Source organism: Trichomycterus rosablanca, chromosome 5, assembly GCF_030014385.1.
Source record: "Trichomycterus rosablanca isolate fTriRos1 chromosome 5, fTriRos1.hap1, whole genome shotgun sequence".
Taxonomy (NCBI): Eukaryota; Metazoa; Chordata; class Actinopteri; order Siluriformes; family Trichomycteridae; genus Trichomycterus; species Trichomycterus rosablanca.
The window spans coordinates 51,271,855-51,292,190 of NC_085992.1; the positions used below are offsets into that span (position 1 = coordinate 51,271,855).

Below are 20,336 nucleotides of genomic sequence, written 5' to 3' on the forward strand. Positions count from 1 at the left end.
ACGTTCTATATTGGGGACAGGTCAGGACTGCAGACAGGCCGGTCCAGTACCCGTACCCTCTTCTTCCACAGCCACGCCTTTGTAATGTGTGCAGCAGGTGGGTTTGGTACTGACACACCCCCATACCATGACACACCCTGGTACTGACACACCCCCATACCATGACACACCCTGGTACTGACACACCCCATACCATGACACACCCTGGTACTGACACACCCCATACCATGACACACCCTGGTACTGACACACCCCCATACCATGACAGACCCTGGTACTGACACACCCCCATACCATGACACACCCTGGTACTGACACACCCCCATACCATGACAGACCCTGGTACTGACACACCCCATACCATGACAGACCCTGGTACTGACACACCCCATACCATGACAGACCCTGGTACTGACACACCCCATACCATGACAGACCCTGGTACTGACACACCCCATACCATGACAGACCCTGGCTTTTGGACGTGTTGCTCATAACAGTCTGTATTCTTTTCACCTTTCGAATGCTGATTCATCTGACCACAATACACGTTTCCACTGTGTGATGGTCCATCCTGGATGCCTCAAAGCCCAGCGAAGTTGACGCAGCTTCTGGACATGGTTAACATAAGGCTTCTTTTTTTGCACAGTAAAGTTTTAAGTGGCATTTTGACCAGATAAAAGATGAAATATCTCAGGTTCATCCTGTCTGCAATCTAATAAAAGTCAAAGTAAATGTAAGAAACTCTGTGTTTTTATTTGGGGTTATAAATAATGATTTAATTGATTTATTTTTGTGGCGGGTCTATAAATACTGGAACCACGCTGAATAAACAAGACGAATATCAAAACTTTGTGGACAAAATGGTTTATTATTTACAGAGATTAAGAAATAAATTCTGTTACTAATCAGCGTCGTGCTAACGTCCGCGCCTACAACCTAACCGACACACAGACCCGTGACGAATCTAAGGAGACGGATAAACGGATAAAAGAAGCTGGAATGTTCGGTTCTAATGGGAATGCTGGGATTCGCTGATAGTTCCACTATGACCACCATCATCGATAAAACTGGTTTCTAAAAATCCCGAAATGTACATTAAAGGTGTTCCGTTATGTCGGGGTGTGGGTGCTCACCCCTACCAAAAAGGTAGACCCCATATACCCAAACCCAGTCACTACACCCTAAAATACTCGGCGGTGAAATGTGAAGGTGCAGAGACCGAAGGCTCCTCGATGGAGACGGAGGGTTCTCTACGTTGCCATGGCGAGACGGGACGGTGATGCTCAGAGCTCGTTGTGCTGCAGTCCGTTCTGAGAGATCTTATTGGTCAGATCCTGCAAATGCTTCTTCATCTGGGTGGGAACGAACACACACACACACACACACACACACACACACACACAATCACATCACATCACATCACGGTTCAGAAACTAAGACATTACAGGTAACGTAGCTAAACTCAAACTCTTTGAAACTCGACATCCTTCATCAAGAACAATAAAACCTGATCAGCGTGTGAATCTGAGCTGAATCTGCATCAGTGTGGAATAAGCATCAGATCCAGGGTTACAGCTCCACATGTATCTGTGTTTATCTGGATTCTCCTCCCTGTTTCACTTTTAAACTTGTGTTACAGCTCCAGCTTCTGAGAAATGGTGAGAATCAGAATCAGCTTCTCCCAGAGTCTAAAACGCTTCTGGTTGAAAATAAAGCTTAACGTGGTTTAATGTAGTAAAAGAAGGAGACAGGAGCACTAAACTTCTCTTCATTATTACTGCTCATAAGTTCCTCCACTAATCACATTCCTCACTCGCCGTTTTACTACAATAAGTCACGCTAAGTTTTGTGCATCATGTGAATGCGCCGGTGCTGAACGGTATAATACGGTATTCCAACATCGAGCATCTCCACCATTAAGAAGCGTCAGGAAACAATAAAGAAGTAAAACTAAAGTGCAGCTTTTATTGTATTTTTATTGATGTGTAACTGTTAGTAATTGTATTTCAGTGTGTTTATATTATATTTGTGTAATTTTCAGTGTTTAAGTGTCAAAAACAACCTCATTATTTTACATGAGACTAAAATATCTGCAGCTCCACGGGACCATGGACGCATTAACAGGTTTCACAAACATCCTTATGGGGGAAAAAATACCTCGAAACTCTTGAATACGTCTTTAAAACTCGACGCCGCTCCCAGAACCGACTGAGGTCCAGTTTCAGGGTACTGCTGTATATTATTATTGCCTTTTCCTTTCTGTTTTTACCACCGTTCTCTTATTCTGCTGTAACGAGTTAATTCCTCCAAGGGGATCGATAAAGTCTTATCTTATCTTATGAGTACAGCTTGGGCTTCAGCTCTAAAAGACTGAGCTGTGTTTGGGCAGAACCGAGCTGAGAAAGAACCAAGAAAAACTCTCAACCACATTTGTGTGAAGCTTCAAGCTCAACATAAGTCGCACCATCCATCAATTTCTATATAAAAATGGACTGAATGGTAGAAAACCCTCACAAAGACCTCAGTCCTTCAGGAGAACTTATTTCTGACAGATTGTCAGTAGGTCAGACTGACTTTATGTTTATAACAGATAAAAAAAATGAAGCTTTTAATGCCCGCTGTGAGACACGGACGAGACTCGGCGATGTTTTATGGCCGCCTCGGGCACCGGGTGCCTCGGATCTGAGCGAGGCACAATGACATCGGATGATTATCGAGCCATTTCGGAGCATAACACACAGCTCAGGGTCATCCAGAAGGAAAATGACCCGAAACACACACAGAGAAATGGAGAGAACGAAAACGTTAGAGCATTCAGGAGGGGGCTGCTATAAATCTCAATCTAAATCCTATTAATATATATATATATATATATACAGATCAGCCATAACATTAAAACCACCTCCTTGTTTCTACACTCACTGTCCATTTTATCAGCTCCACTTACCATATAGAAGCACTTTGTAGTTCTACAATTACTGACTGTAGTCCATCTGTTTCTCTACATGCCTTTTTAGCCTGTTTTCACCCTGTTCTTCAATGGTCAGGACCCCCACAGGACCCCCACAGAGCAGGTATTATTTAGGTGCTGGATGATTCTCGGCACTGCAGTGACACTGACATGGTGGTGGTGTGTTAGTGTGTGTTGTGTGCTGGTATGAGTGGATCAGACACAGCAGCGCTGCTGGAGTTTTTAAACACAGTGTCCACTCACTGTCCACTCTATTAGACTCTCCTACCTAGTCGGTCCACCTTGTAGATGTAAAGTCAGAGACGATCGCTCATCTATTGCTGCTGTTTGAGTCGCTCATCTTCTAGACCTTCATCAGTGGTCACAGGACGCTGCCCACGGGGCGCTGTCGGCTGGATATTTTCGGTCGGTGGACTATTCTCAGTCCAGCAGTGACAGTGAGGTGTTTAAAAACTCCAGCAGCGCTGCTGTGTCTGATCCACTCATACCAGCACAACACACACTAACACACCACCGCAGTTCACTGCAAAGCTGAGAATCATCCACCACCTAAATAATACCTGCTCTGTGGTGGTCCTGTGGGGGTCCTGACCATTGAAGAACAGCATGAAAGGAGCTAACAAAGCATGTAGAGAAACAGATGGACTACAGTCAGTAATTGTAGAACTACAAAGTGGAGCTGATAAAATGGACAGTGAGTGTAGAAACAAGTAGGTGGTCATAATGTTATGGCTGATCAGTGTATATCCTATATATTATTGCATCTGTGTGGTGTTTAGCCTCTTGTACCTTGTATCCCATGTCGCGTGTTTTCTCGGCGAGCGTGTCGTACTTCTCTTTGTGTCTCATGACGTGCTCTTTATCTCCCATGGCTTCGATGTGCTGGAGCTTCTGGTGCGAGTACTCCAGCTGCTCCTGGTAATGCTGGTGCTTCTCCACCTTGGTCTCGAAGTGCTTCAGCTCCTCCTTAAACACAAACAAACCACACACACGACCAGGAGTGAGAGGGTGGAGGGTGGGGAGGTTGCTCAGGGGCCCAACAGTGACAACCTGGCAGTGGTGGGGCTTGAACCAGCGACCTTTTGATTACTAGTCCAGTACCTTAACCGCTAGGCTACAACTGCCTATAAACAGTGCACGCAATTGGGGTCGAGAGCCTTGCACAGGGGCCCAACAGTGGTGACTTGGCAGTGGTGGGGCTTGAACCAGCAACCTTTCAATTACTAGTCCAGTTGAGGGTTAAGGGCCTTGCATGAGGGCCCAACAGTACGACTCTGTACATAACAAATAAACCTCAATTTGATTGTAATTTGATTAAAAAGTGGATGTCTATTTTTTTAATTTTGTATTTTTTTTTTATTAATTTAATTCATTAATTAATTTATTTTATTTATTTTTCTTTTATTTATTTATTATAATTAATTAAATTTATTATTATTTTATTTCTATTTTTAAATTTTCTGTTTTTAATGTATTATTAATTTAATTAAATTTAATTTTTTTTTTAAATTTAATGTTTATTATAATTAATTTAATTTATCATTATTTTATTTATATTTTTTAATTTTCTATTTTTTCATTTATTATTAATTTAATTATTTTATATATTTTTCTTTTATTTAATTTATTTATTATAATGAATTTAATTTATTATTATTATATTTCAATTTTTAAATTGTCTATTTTTCATTTATTATTAATTTAATTCATTAATTTATTTTTTTTTATTTAATTTATTATAATTCATTAAATGTATTATTATTTTATTTCTATATTTAATTTGTTTCTAATTTTGTGTGGTCACAAAAGCATTTCGCTGGCAGTTGTACCGTGTACGACTCTGTACGTGACAAATACACTTTGATTTGATTCTGGTTTAATTAAATAGTAGATATATCCCAACAGCGTGCTCTAACCTGAACGTCGTACATTATTCAGCACACGCGACAGAAGCTGGAGGTTTTAGCTGAGCGGTCTCTTCTATTTTCCACTCCACAGCCTTTATATATTTCCGTTCAGTGATCATACTCCCAACAAACAAACTCGCCTCTCCTTCTCCAGGAGAGTTTAGCAGGGGAGCTGAAACGCTGGAACAAATCTCACCCGGTTCTGATCTCTACACGAGCGACATGAGTCCAACGTTTGCTGCTTCAGTTTTACACCGTAGCTACAACACTAATAAAGGTAAAAAGTTGGTAAAACCTGATCAGTGTGTGAATCTGAGCTGAATCTGCATCAGTGTGGAATAAGGTTCAGATCCAGGGTTACAGCTCCACATGTATCTGTGTTTATCTGGATTCTCCTCCCTGTTTCACTTTTAAACTTGTGTTACAGCTCCAGCTTCTGAGAAATGGTGAGAATCAGAATCAGCTTCTCCCAGAGTCTAAAAATAAAGCTTAACGTGGTTTAATGTAGTAAAAGAAGGAGACAGGAGCACTAAACTTCTCTTCATTATTACTGCTCATAAGTTTTGTTCACGTCACACTTTAGCAGCACTTCTCATGTGAATGCGCCGGTGCTGAACGGTATAATACGGTATTCCAACATCTATCATCTCCAGCATTAAGAAGCATCAGGAAACAATAAAGAAGTAAAACTAAAGTGCAGCTTTTATTGTATTTTTATTGATGTGTAACTGTTAGTAATTGTATTTCAGTGTGTTTATATTATATTTGTGTTATTTTCAGTGTTTAAGTGTCAAAACAACCTCATTATTTTACATGAGACTCAAATATCTGCAGCTCCACGGGACCATGGACGCATTAACAGGTTCCCCAAACATCCTTATGGGGGAAAAAATACCTCGAAACTCAACATCTTTAAAACTGGACGCCACTCCCAGAACCGACTGAGGTCCAGTTTCAAGGTGATGGAACCAGAAGTGAATTGTTTTCCTGGATTTAAAGCGTGTGGTACGCCAGTATGGCAGAGCAGCAGGCAGCGTGGGTGTCTGGGTTTCAACCCTCGCCTGAGGGCACCATCTGTGTGGATGTTCACACGTTCTGCCAACGTCGCTGTGTGTTTCCTCTGGGTACTGGGTTCCCACAACCCTTCAGAAACATTCCAGTAGGTGGGATGGCTGCTCCAAATTGGTTCTGGATGTAATCGAGTGAACGGGTGACTGTGTGATGCACTGCGATTGGTTGACACCCTTTTATTGTAGCTGCTGGCACCGTCACACCCGACTAAGGAACCCTGTTCAGTCTTTATCCCGCCCCTAACAGGCACACAGCCAATCGTGTGTCTGTGTAGGCACCCGGCTGGCTGATAGCAGAGCTGAGATTCAAAAATTACACATATTCAACAGCGATTTCTGGCTTTCTTGCTCTGGATTTCCAGAATCTTTTCACCATATCATGTACGGTAGATGGTGAAATACCTATCTAATCTGATCTAAAGCTAAACAAAAGCTGGATTCCATTCCACAGGACCCCTGAGCAGTGTTCCCTACATACTGATCACATGACCTCGGCTATAGGCAAACTACAGTTGGAACTATAAATCGTCATGTTACATAAACGTCAGGGCGTGGCATTGTCGTGATCTCTGAGCGTTCCTTTGCTCTCTGTAGTAACTCCAGACTAATAACGCTGGGCCGTCGATCATTCTGTGCGTGTAATCTGGGAATAAAGGTGATCTGATGGACGTACGGCGGCTGTCTGGCGTGTTTACTGTGGCGTCACTGTCCGAATTCCCAGTGTAATCCAGTTCACCACTATAGGGAACCACGAGGGTGACCGGAACGCACCTCACGTGTTATAAAAGCAGCTTACTTTGAGAGAGTCGAGCTCGTCCTCGGACAGGTTGGATCTTCTGGCCATTTCCCACAGCTCGATCACCCTCGGCTCCTTAAACTCTACACAAACAGAAAGAAACAGATGTTTTAACCGACTGTCTGAGCTCTACCTTACAAATAGAACCTTAGAAATGTCGATTTTAATGCCTGCAACACTCTCAAAAAAGTTGGGACAGAGGAGTGTCATTAAATTCCCAAAACAGACATGACGTGCACGATCACATCCCTAACGTGTATCCCTGTATTTAGGTATAGCCACATCCTTGGGACAGTTTTTTTTGTCTAATGCCCTTCCTAATGCAACTATTTTATTTCTGTCCAGGCTTGGGACCAGCGCTGAGAGCGCACGGACAAGTGCACCACCCAACCACTAGGCTGATCAGCCAATCCCTGCCAACAACTTCTTGTGAGTGTAATTGCAAATCATGTCCGTGCAGATAGCACTGCTGAGATTCGAACCCTGGATCCCAGTTACACAACAGTAGAACGGTAGAAGAGACCGGGATCCCTGACTGCAATATAACCCAGGTACATATTACCCATGTTTTACCGAGGTCTGCGCTGAGCGAAGAGCGGCCTAACTCTATAAACAATAGGGGTGTAACGATACACTCTGCTCACGATTCGATTCGATTCACGATGCTGAGTTCACGATTCGATTTTTTCTGAAGTGTAAACAGTGCAAAACAGTGCACATTTTCTTGTACATTTTTAATAAAAAAAAACTTCAGTCCTCTGCAATTAAAGGTAATTACCAAGAACAGAGTAGTTTACTGTAACCTACTAACAGGTTTACCAAATTTAAGTTACTTATCGCCATCTTAAATTGAAAATCAAAGTAAACAAGCTCATTGAGCTGAGCTGAGTCTTTAAACAGATTTTTTTGTTGCTTAAACTAATTTATTACCAAATTACATGTAAAATGAATTACTAATGTAAAAGAAAAACATTGTATTAAATGTTTATTATTTAAATGGCTTTATTTACATACTCAACGTGGAACAGAGTGCCACAACAATAAATTATAAAATACAAAAAAGACCCATCTCAGTTAGACAAAAAGATCTGATTGTGTATATTACTTGTAAATTTGCATCTACAGTGGAACAACACATCAACAACGAAGCATCACTCAACAAAATATAAATGAAAATGTGCAAAACAAAAAGCAGCATCCAGGTGACAGTATTTGTAAGTATTTAGTAAAGATTGGCATTCAGAAAAACCAAGCAGCTCATCTCTGAGGGGTTGATCCTGTTTTTTCTTTCTGTTATGATCTGCCCTGTTTTAGAAAAGATTCTCTCTGAGGGGACAGATGTTGCTACAATACACAGTGACACGTATAAGATGTGGGTAGACTGAACACTTGGTCTCCCACCAGTTAAGTGGGTCTGAACTTTACTGTTTCCTGTCACTCATTTTTCTCACATTTCCAGCGTATAATGTCTGGCTACGTAAAGCGCTGTGTAAAACTTCATCAAGTGCTCTCTCTCTCTCCTGTTCGTGTGCTCACTGTGTGTGTGTGTGTGTGTGTGTGTGTGTGTGTGTGTGTGTGTGTGTAACCCCTCCCCTCCTGCTCAGTGTAAATCACGTGCGGCTTTAACAGAAAAAATACCGGAAAAAAAACGACTCTTAGAGCCGGATTGTTGGCGACCGACCCATCACTAATCAATTACAGAACGCACGTACAATCGCGAAGATGTCCACCATGCACATCGCTACATTTTTGCATCGCGATGCATCGTGAAACGATGTATCGTTACACCCCTAATAAACAAACATAAATAAAAGCGAAGGTCGGAGAAGAGCACCGTTATCGGAGCTGAATCCCTCGTGTGTGATTCTGCGTAGACGCTCGAAGCCCTGGTTCAGATCCTTCATCCTCTGTTTGAGATCGTTGTGTTTCTCATGGAGGGTCGACTGCTTCTGGTCTCCTTCCAGAGAGGAGATCACGTTCTTATGGATCTCTGTAAGGTCAGAGAGAGAGAGAGAGAGAGAGAGCATACAAATAAAAATAAAAAATAATATAGAATAATTAAATAAAATAAGTAAAAATGCATTCTACATGTAATAGATATGGGCCGTTCCACCGTATAGGGGACGGGATGAAATTCAACACTGAATCTAGTAACACACACACTTAACTACTCAGAATGTGTTTTGGTCGAATCTCGGGCACCTTTGTTTAATTTCTACAAGGTTTCTAAGTGGACGATGAGTGTATTTGAGTAACAGGACTGAGTTTTTAACCTAGAATTAGTAAATAGGTGAAATATAGCAGCATGAAGAACATGCTAAAAGCACCAGAACACAGCAAGGCCGGGTTCATGGGCTCAGTGGTTAAGGTACCGGACTAGTAAACAGAAGGTTGCCGGTTCAAGCCCCGCCACCACCAAGTTGCCACTGCTGGGTCCCTGAGCAAGGCCCTTAACCCTCAATCGCTCATCGTGTAAGTCGCTTTGGATAAAAGCGTCTGCTAAATGCTGAAAATGTAAATGTTTAAAAAGAGATCCGTATGGCGCACAGAGAGTCGCGCACCTCTCTCCACCATCCCCCGTCTCTACGCAGCACCATCGATCAGCCAGCAGTGAGGGAACCCCTCGGGGCCCACCCGCTCTCAGACACAGCCAACCATGTGTGTACAGATCTCAAGACCTTCGAGATCTCAGCAGTGGTGGGATTGCGTGTTAGATCTTCGCTGCACCACTCGGGCGCCCCTAGCTTTTAGTCTATTTAAAATAATATATGGGCACAGAGCAGCGCTCTAGTCACATATGGAGGAATCAGAACACCAAGCCACAAAGTTAAACAGCATTAAAGACCTTATTATGACACCAAATTAATGATCTAATCTAATCACAGCATTTATTTCTACTACCCCAAATGTATTTATTTATTAATGTAGATGCTTCACGCCGTGTTTACACAACGGTTAAATTCACGGCAGGAAGGACAGGTCATTTTTATATCAGTCTACTCTGTAGTCTTGTCAAGCGTTGTTTTTGTGTGTTGTTTTTATATGCGTTCTTTTTCGACCAATTATTTTTTCAATAAAAGTGAAAGCGAGGGATTAAAAGACGTCTACCATAAATCAGATTTATTTACGACAGGTGTAAGGCCTCACTGTCCACAGTCAAACGAGCTTGACACCAGAAAAAGGGTCCCGGAGCACCCGGCTCACCCTCCGTCCTGCCGACTGTGTCCATCACGATGTTGTACTCGTGGATCTTGTCCTTGTGGTGCTGGAACTCTCTGTGCAGACTCTGCAGCTCGTCCTCCGAGAACTTTCCCGAAGACCTGGCCTGCAAATGAACACGTCTGAGTTATGGGGGTTCGAATACCAAACTGGGCTCTTATCAGTGCACCCTAAGTGCAGGTCCCAAGCCCGGATAAGGGCATCCGGCTTATAAACGGTGTCGAATCTAATATAGTGCACAGTAGTAGCTCTACGGTTAAAGTACAGGATTGATTACTAAAATCAGCAGGTCGCTGGTTCAAGCCTCACATCTGCCAGGTTGTCCCTGTTGGACCCCTGAGCGAGGTCGTTAACTCTCAATTGCTCAAACCATACAGCCACAACTGCTAAATGCCACAAATGATCCACTGTGGCGCCCCCTACAGTGTTAGAACGGCGATTTGAAACCCAACCTCGGTGTGCACGCGTCAGCCGCATTCAGAGCGTCTCGGCTCTGCTATCAGCCGCTCAGGCGCCCGCACGCTCACTCATGATTGGCTGAGGGTCTGTGGGGGGAGGGACAATGGCCGGCTGGAACTGGTTCGTACTGGTTTAATGAATCTCAGTGTGACTGACACACGCCCCCTCAGATACGTGTGCAGTAGCCGACTGCATCTTATTACCTACATGAGGAGATCAGCTTTGTGTACGGAGAGCCGCACCCTGATTAACGCATTATTCCTCAACTCTGTGCAAATGCCTTCAATCAGCCAGCAGAGGCCGTAAGAGAGACCCTATCCGGCTCCCACCCTGTATGAACAACAAGCCAATCGTTGGTCATGTAGGCGCCCAGCCGGATGGCAAAGCTGAGATTCGAACCAATGAGCTAGTGAGTTTTACTTTTTTTAATATTCTGATAGGATGTTAAGAGCTTGCGGGTCATCAGTTGACCGCCAACTAACGGCGGCCAGTTACCGGTAAATAAAAACCAGCCACATTTTGCATCCTTGTGCGTTATGGATAAGCTATCACTCAGTTTCAAAGCCAAAAAGTTAATCAGCTTGATTTAAATCACGACAGGAATTTACTTAATTAACAAAAACGGTGGTGATCTGGTCCCACTGTGGTTTACCAGATGCAACGTAAAGCCTCCACAAGGGGGCGCTCTCGTACAAGTTCGTTTCATGTTAAATAAACGTTAAAGAGGATCCGTTACTCACTTTGTTCCACAGCTTATCCAGCCTGGGGTCTTCAAACGTGTCCCCCTGTACGGGCTCGTGGTCCTTCAGGCTGTTGCTGTCCAGGGCACGATTGTCCTTCTTACCGTCCATTCCGTATTTGGCCAGGATGACTGTAAAAGCAAATATTCATCCATCATTAACCCTAAACCTAAACCCTATAATTAATCATTACCGATCAGCCGTAACATTAAAACCACCTCCTTGTTTCTACACTCACTGTCCATTTTATCAGCTCCACGTACCATATAGAAGCACTTTGTAGTTCTACAATTACTGACTGTAGTCCATCTGTTTCTCTACATGCTTTGTTACCCCCCTTTCATGCTGTTCTTCAATGGTCAGGACCCCCACAGAGCAGGTATTATTTAGGTGGTGGATGATTCTCAGCACTGCAGTGACACTGACATGGTGCTGGTATGAGTGGATCAGACACAGCAGCGCTGCTGGAGTTTTTAAACACCGTGTCCACTCACTGTCCACTCTATTAGACACTCCTACCTAGTCGGTCCACCTTGTAGATGTAAAGTCAGAGACGATCGCTCATCTATTGCTGCTGTTTGAGTCGCTCGTCTTCTAGACCTTCATCAGTGGTCACAGGACGCTGCCCACGGGGCGCTGTTGGCTGGATATTTTTGGTTGGTGGACTATTCTCAGTCCATCAGTGACAGTGAGGTGTTTAAAAACTCCAGCAGCGCTGCTGTGTCTGATCCACTAATACCAGCACAACACACACTAACACACCAGCACCATGTCAGTGTCACTGCAGTGCTGAGAATGATCCACCACCTAAATAATACCTGCTCTGTGGGGGTCCTGACCATTGAAGAACAGCATGAACGGAGCTAACAAAGCATGTAGAGAAACAGATGGACTACAGTCAGTAATTGTAGAACTACAAAGTGCTTCTATATGGTAAGTGGAGCTGATAACATGGACAGTGAGTGTAGAAACAAGGAGGTGGTTTTAATGTTACGGCTGATCGGTGTATATTCTAGTACTCAACGTTACTGATTAATTAGCTTAACTTAAGGTCGACCTGGTGAACCTCCTCTCCTGTTACTAAAGCATTTACACCTATAGAAGTGCCGCTCAATGGATGTTCACGGTATTTTTTAAGATTCTGAAAGTATCACGGTATGTTTTATTGTGTATGACCGGGACGTTTTATACACCTGTGACTGATTTAACTGTCATAAGTACATAGAATATAAACAGTTATAATTTCAGCATGTATATAATGAAGGTTTGAGGACTACACAAAATAACACAATATATGATGGAACCAGTACGCACGAAACAGTTGCAATTCTTATTGTTTATTTAATATTTAAATCTTGTACAATTATCCTTAATTCCCCCTTTAACTAATAAAACCACGTTTGAAAACTGGACGACTTTAAATCTCTCCGATTCCAGGTCGCTTATAACGTTGGGTTATCGACTGACCTGAAGTATTTTCTCCCTGTAACACAGACCTGAAATCTAGAGTTATAATTATCGCTCTGAAAGCTTCTGTCTCGACCGTCTGTAGAGGAATCGTGTCCTCGTATGTGTGGATCGTTACTGCGTCCGTAATGTCGTTGTTTGTAACAGTCGTGGCTCGACACACCGTGCAGTATAGAGTGTTTTAGTCTGTTCTAAAATGCCGACGCCTCATTTCTTTGGCAGGTTCTTCCGGTGCATATCTGGTCTCCCTCTCATCATCCTCCATCTGTTTTTGTTAATGTTTTCACCATATCGAGGAAGCCTCTCTCATCTGTTAACACTGTCATGCTCTGCATGGCGCTCCATAGCACTTTTAGCCGCTAACAAAAACCGGGTTTTCATCCAAACGTCTCACAAGTGTAATGCGCATTTACGAAATATCGGCAGGAAAAAAAGCGAAAAATGTCGCGTTTCCATCAACTACAGTTATGCGAAAAACCTTTACATGACGTGTCAACGTGCTGCAGAGAAACGAGCAAGATGGAGAGATTTAATTCAGTTTTTATATTAGTTGAATTATATTTACAACCATTTACCATCTTTTTATGGTTATGTTGTTTGCAGCTAAGCGACGTCGGGCAGAACGAGCGATGGCCCGTCTAACGTGGACTCAAATCCCCGTGCCACGGCGACGTTCACCTCGCATCTGGGAACGTAAACGCACCAAACAATTTTGGGAGCACACCGCGCAGAAGCGTTTTTCAGACGAGCTTCGGATCAAGAATTTCAGAATGTCAAAATCAGCCTTTGATGAGCTGTGCACCATGATCGGGTCGTCTGTAGAGCCAAAAGTTTACAGTCACCGGCCACCCGTGCCAACTTGCTATTGCCCTGTACGAGCCGGCCACTTGTGCGGAGTACAGGGTAGTGGGCGAGACGTTCGGCGTGAGCGTAACAACAGTTCACCGCAGTGCAGACCTGGGCATTGGAGACATCCCCAACCGGCCCGCATGAGGTTCGAGGCAATTAAAAATTTGATGTAAATATCCACAAGTTTGGATTTATGTGTGTGCGAGTGTATCAGCTTCACCGTAATGCGAACAGAACTGAGTGTGATTGACGGTGCAGTTTTTAACAAGACACGAACTTTAAATCAAGTATTTATTAACTGAAGTCAGATGTAACGCTGGTTAAGGATCAGAATTTAGGCTCTAAATCGCTGTTGCTGTACTAAACAGAGAAATACAAGAACATGAACGATGCGCAGCGTCACACCTGAAGCTTCTCTAACTAAACTGCAAAAGCAACAAGGACTGTTTTATAAAGTTTAACACGTCCAGAACTGAAGCAGTCAGGACCAGCTCTGTGATTTTAAAAAGAATATCCAACAATAACAAAGGACTGAAAAACAGCAAAACTCAAAACAAAATAGTTTAAAATCCTGCACATTTTGTTCACATCTGTTTTTTTGTTTTTTTTGCATTTGTTTGTTTAAATAGTCAAATAATGTTGATGTTTTTTCTCTGCCTACTTCTAATTTTCTGATTGTAACATCTAAACATTAACAGCTTATTAGAACTGCACAATTTACTGCTTCTCATAAAGAGTGGACAGTTGTAGCCTAGTGCTTAAGCTACTGGACTAGTAATCAGAAGGTCGCTGGTTCAAGACCCTCCACTGCCAGGTTGCTGCTGTTGGGCCCTTGAGCAAGGCCCTTAACCCTCAATTGCTCAGACTGTATACTGTAACTGTACTGTAAGTCGCTTTGGATAAAGACGTCTGCTAAATGCTGAAAATGTAAATAAAGAGATAAAATGAATATTGAGCAGAATTAAGTTCACCTTATTGGTCTGGCCCTCCACAACAGTCCCAGTTTCTTATGTGGCCCCTTTGGAAAATTTAACTGCCCACCCCTGCCGTAGTGTATACTTAGAGCTTGAAATGTCATCATTTATTAGCAAAACCCGTTTCCATCCCTCGAATTTTGAGCTTTTCCATCCAGGTTTTTTATTGCGCATTTTCAAAATTTGCAAAAAGTTGGTGGATAGAAAACCCTCTAATATTATATAATTTGCTACCCTTTGAAGCTACAGCTGTTGTGTTAACTGTGCTACGGTATGGCGGCATATGAAAAATCCATACCGTATGAGGGATCAAAGACGGTATACCGAATGTACCGCCATACCGCCCAGCTCTTGTTAAAACTGTTCTTGTGTAGGAACGTTTTTATGGTTTCAGTACTATTGAATACATCGATATTCGTGATATACCACCCAGCCCTAATATTAAGTAAACGAAACAGTGTGCTGTTACTGTTGAAGTTGCGGCGGAGTTTAGCCTCCCTCTCGCCGTTCTCGTCCAGTCCCTCGGCCTTCAGCTTCTTCCACTGCAGCTCGTCCTTCTCCTGGATCTTCAGATCGCTGTGGAGTTCAGACAGACGCACCGGGGCGAGCTGCATCTGATCCACATGGAGCAGAAATATACTTCATTAATAACAATGGTAGCAATCTGGTCCCACTGCGGTTTACTTAAAACATACATGACGCAACTTTATTCATTTGATGGTCAGTTTATTGAGTTTGTTGTGAAGGAACTTTGCTGGCTTGTCTGTCCAGAATCAATGCCCGAGAGCGTCAGAGATGCTCTTTCTGTACAGAATGGGCACAAATTCCCACACACACACCTCAAATGTTGTGGAAAGCCCACGGTTTTGCAGTGGAATGTCCAACTAGTTTATGGTTGTGTGTCCTCAAACAGAAAGCTGGTCAAGTCCTCAGTTCTGGTACCAGAAGATCTGCTAAGAATAGACAGTGTGTATGTGTGTAAGTGTGTTTGTGTGTGTATTCGTTCTGATCTCTGGGTACCAGGAGGAACCAAGATGGACCAAAATGCTTGAAACTGATTAGATGTGAACCTAACAATACTTTTGACCACAGAGTGTACATAGTACTGACTTAGATACTTTAAATAAATCATGTAAACAAACATAATAAATAATAATAAGCATTTATAGACACTTACTCTGTTCGCTTTCTCCCAGACCTGATTTAACTTAGCGATGCGAAATTCCACCGCATTTTTGCTTCCCTCAGTAGAAGCCGTTTGTTCGTTTATTTCTCGGGAGTATTTCCCCGACATTACTCCCACAATCAGACAGAAACCGAACAATAATCGCGGCATCATGATTCTCATCTATATAAACAATAACCGCTGAGCCGAACTGACCGAGTCTACCTTCAGCGGCTGTACAGAACGCTGCACGATCACATGATTTGTTTTCAGAGGCAGCACTGCATGATGGGGAATGTAGTTCTTAGCCGCTAAGCGCTACCATCACTTACGATGCCAAGACTCTGAAACAGGACTACAATCCCTACAAGTACTCAACACGGTTGCTTAACGGTAATGGAGTGTTACAGGATTTGAGCAAATGAGTAGAATCCACGCAGTGAATGTTAAAGAGGCCGGACTGATGTAACTTTACTTCAGTTCCTTCTTTCCTACTAGATGTGTGATATGTAAATGTGCTGATATTGAATGAAGTACGCTCAAAACGCCTTAACTCGTCATCCTGAATCTCTTTAAAAACGAGAACAAAACCAAAAAAAGAACAAAAAAGAGATCAGACCCCAAAAAAGAGGGCATCAGAAACCAAAAAGGAGAACATCAGACCCCAAAATGAAAACATCAGACCCCAAAAAGGAGGGAATCAGACCCCAAAAGGAGAAACATCAGACCCCAAAAAGGAGGGAATCAGACCCCAAAAGGAGAAACATCAGACCCCAAAAAGGAGGGAATCAGACCCCAAAAGGAGAAACATCAGACCCCAAAAAGGAGGGAATCAGACCCCAAAAATGAGAACATAAGACCTCAAAAAAGAGGAACATCAGTCCCCAAAAAGAAGGGAATCAGACCCCAAAAGGAGGAACATCAGACCCCAAAAAGGAGGGAATCAGACCCCAAAAGGAGGAACATCAGACCCCCAAAAGGAGGAACATCAGACCCCAAAAGGAGGAACATCAGACCCCAAAAAGGAGGGAATCAGACCCCAAATATGAGAACATAAGACCTCAAAAAGGACAACATGAGATCCCAAAAAGGAGAACATAAGACTCCAAAAGGGAAAACATCAGATACTAAAAAAGGCATCTGACTCCAAAAAGAGGACAACAGACCCCAAAAAGGACAACATGAGATCCCAAAACGGAGGGAGTCAGACCCCAAAAGGAGAAACATCAGACCCCAAAAAGGAGGGAATCAGACCCCGAAAATGAGAACATAAGACCTCAAAAAGGAGGAACATCAGACCCCAAAAAGGAGGCAATCAGACCCCAAAAGGAGGAACATCAGACCCCAAAAAGGAGGGAATCAGACCCCAAAAATGAGAACATAAGACCTCAAAAAGGACAACATGAGATCCCAAAAAGGAGGGAGTCAGACCCCAAAAGGAGAAACATCAGACCCCAAAAAGGAGGGAATCAGACCCCGAAAATGAGAACATAAGACCTCAAAAAGGAGGAACATCAGACCCCAAAAAGGAGGCAATCAGACCCCAAAAGGAGGAACATCAGACCCCAAAAAGGAGGGAATCAGACCCCAAAAATGAGAACATAAGACCTCAAAAAGGACAACATGAGATCCCAAAAGGGAGAACATCAGATACGAAAAAGGGGGACACCAGACCCTAAAAAAGAAAAACATCAGACCCCAAAAAGAAGGACATCAGACCCCAATAATAAGAACATCAGACCCCAAAAAGGGCGTGACAGTGGGTAGTAATTAGTAATTAATCAGCGTTTCAGAGCCGGACGTTCCACAATAAAGTGGTGGACATCCTCATGGAAAGTGGCGGCTTTAAACCAGTAAAATACGAGGAAGATTAATTTTGATTGTTACAAGCGTCCAGTTCGCTTCCAAAGGAGGACACGATTCGCTACACCTGAATTGCACAGTCTGCTGATTTACCTCAAATTGTGGCAGATTTAAGATGAACATGATCATTTCACCCCCCAGGAAAAACACTCTGGTGTTGTATTTATACACTATAAAGAAGAAAGAAAATCAAAGTAAGAATTAAGAAATCCCAGCCAGGTCTGAGAGTAGAAATACACAGAGCAGCGAGTTCAGCATCTGAGCAACATAAAAACGTCTAACTCGCTTATTTGTATGATTTACTGACCGTGTTTATATACATGTTAGCGGCCTCGATAAAAGAGCGATTTCAGGGTTATTGACGTTTCGTCTGAATGACTGCAGGACTCGGCGTCAGTGAGACAGGCGATATATCTGGGTGTCACTCTCAGAGAGAAGGCAACACCGTTGACGCTGGGATCACACCGCGTACAGTGTACAGTCGGAATATCGTGCTAGTCAGAGTTTCAATTTCTGCACATTTTCTGCTTTGGATTTCTGCAGCTCTTCTTTTGCTGTGACTTGATGACGTGAACACGTTCTTCTTTATAAAATAAATACATAAATACAACCCCAGTTCAGAAAAAGTTGGGACAGCAAACACGTCTTAAGATACGGCAGCAGTACGGGGGGTCGTCGTCGTTTCAAAATCCTCCACACGTTCTCTATTGGAGACAGTTCAGGACTGCAGGAAGGCCAGTCCAGTACTCGTACCCTCTTCTTCCGCAGCCACGCCTTTGTAATGTGTGCAGCAGGTGGGTTTGCATCGTCTTGTTGAAAAATGCTGGACGTCCCTGGAAAAGACGACGTCTTGAAGGCAGCACATGTTGCTCTAAAATCTCAACGTACTTTTCTGTATTAATGCTGCATCACAGAGTGTAAATGACCTTTACCAAGAGTACTGACACGCCCCATACCATAACACACCCTGGTACTGACACGCCCCCATACCATGACAGACCCTGGTACTGACACGCCCCATACCATGACACACCCTGGTACTGACACGCCCCATACCATGACACACCCTGGCACTGACACACCCCCATACCATGACACACCCTGGTACTGACACGCCCCATACCATGACACACCCTGGCACTGACACACCCCCATACCATGACAGACCCTGGCACTGACACACCCCCATACCATGACAGACCCTGGTACTGACACACCCCCATACCATGACAGACCCTGGTACTGACACACCCCCATACCATGACAGACCCTGGTACTGACACACCCCCATACCATGACAGACCCTGGTACTTACACGCCCCCATACCATGACAGACCCTGGTACTGACACACCCCCATACCATGACAGACCCTGTTACTGACACACCCCATACCATGACAGACCCTGGTACTGACACAACCCCATACCATGAAAGACCCTGGTACTGACAAACCCCCATACCATGACAGACCCTGGTACTGACACACCCCCATACCATGACAGACCCTGGCACTGACACACCCCCATACCATGACAGACCCTGGTACTGACACACCCCCATACCATGACAGACCCTAGTACTGACACACCCCCATACCATGACAGACCCTGGTACTGACACGCCCCCATACCATGACAGACCCTGGTACTGACACACCCCCATACCATGACAGACCCTGGTACTGACACACCCCCATACCATGACAGACCCTGGTACTGACACACCCCCATACCATGACAGACCCTGGTACTTACACGCCCCCATACCATGACAGACCCTGGTACTGACACACCCCCATACCATGACAGACCCTGTTACTGACACACCCCATACCATGACAGACCCTGGTACTGACACAACCCCATACCATGAAAGACCCTGGTACTGACAAACCCCCATACCATGACAGACCCTGGTACTGACACACCCCCATACCATGACAGACCCTGGTACTGACACACCCCCATACCATGACAGACTCTGGTACTGACACACCCCCATACCATGACAGACCCTGGTACTGACACACCCCCATACCATGACAGACCCTGGTACTGACACGCCCAATACCATGAAAGACTCTGGTACTGACACACCCCCAAACCATGACAGACCCTGGTACTGACACCCCCCCATACCATGACAGACTCTGGTACTGACACACCCCCATACCATGACAGACCCTGGTACTGACAAACCCCCATACCATGACACACCCTGGTACTGACAAACCCCCATACCATGACAGACCCTGGTACTGACACACCCCCATACCATGACAGACTCTGGTACTGACACACCCCCATACCATGACAGACTCTGGTACTGACACACCCCCATACCATGACAGACCCTGGTACTGACAAACCCCCATACCATGACAGACTCTGGTACTGACACACCCCCATACCATGACAGACTCTGGTACTGACACGCCCCCATACCATGACAGACCCTGGTACTGACACGCCCCATACCATGACACACCCTGGCACTGACACACCCCCATACCATGACAGACCCTGGTACTGACACGCCCCATACCATGACAGACCCTGGTACTGACACACCCCCATACCATGACAGACCCTGGTACTGACACGCCCCATACCATGACACACCCTGGTACTGACACGCCCCATACCATGACACACCCTGGCACTGACACACCCCCATACCATGACACACCCTGGCACTGACACACCCCCATACCATGACAGACCCTGGTACTGACACGACCCATACCATGACACACCCTGGCACTGACACACCCCCATACCATGACAGACCCTGGTACTGACACGCCCCATACCATGACACACCCTGGCACTGACACACCCCCATACCATGA

At 44.2% G+C, this 20,336-nt stretch overlaps 1 protein-coding gene across 1 annotated transcript; it reads right to left on the reverse strand.

The window, feature by feature from the left end:
* Positions 1-851: 851 nt before the first annotated feature.
* lrpap1 (low density lipoprotein receptor-related protein associated protein 1) lies at positions 852-15,862 on the reverse strand. The gene is made up of 8 exons (XM_062996318.1): positions 15,633-15,862; positions 14,925-15,069; positions 11,166-11,296; positions 9,952-10,072; positions 8,582-8,737; positions 6,748-6,830; positions 3,764-3,940; positions 852-1,355 (listed from the first exon to the last, which is right to left on the reverse strand). Exons 1-8 carry the CDS (start codon positions 15,801-15,803, stop codon positions 1,287-1,289), a joined length of 1,053 nt encoding a protein of 350 aa, XP_062852388.1. The 5' UTR covers positions 15,804-15,862; the 3' UTR covers positions 852-1,286.
* Between the last annotated feature and the right edge of the window lie 4,474 nt (positions 15,863-20,336).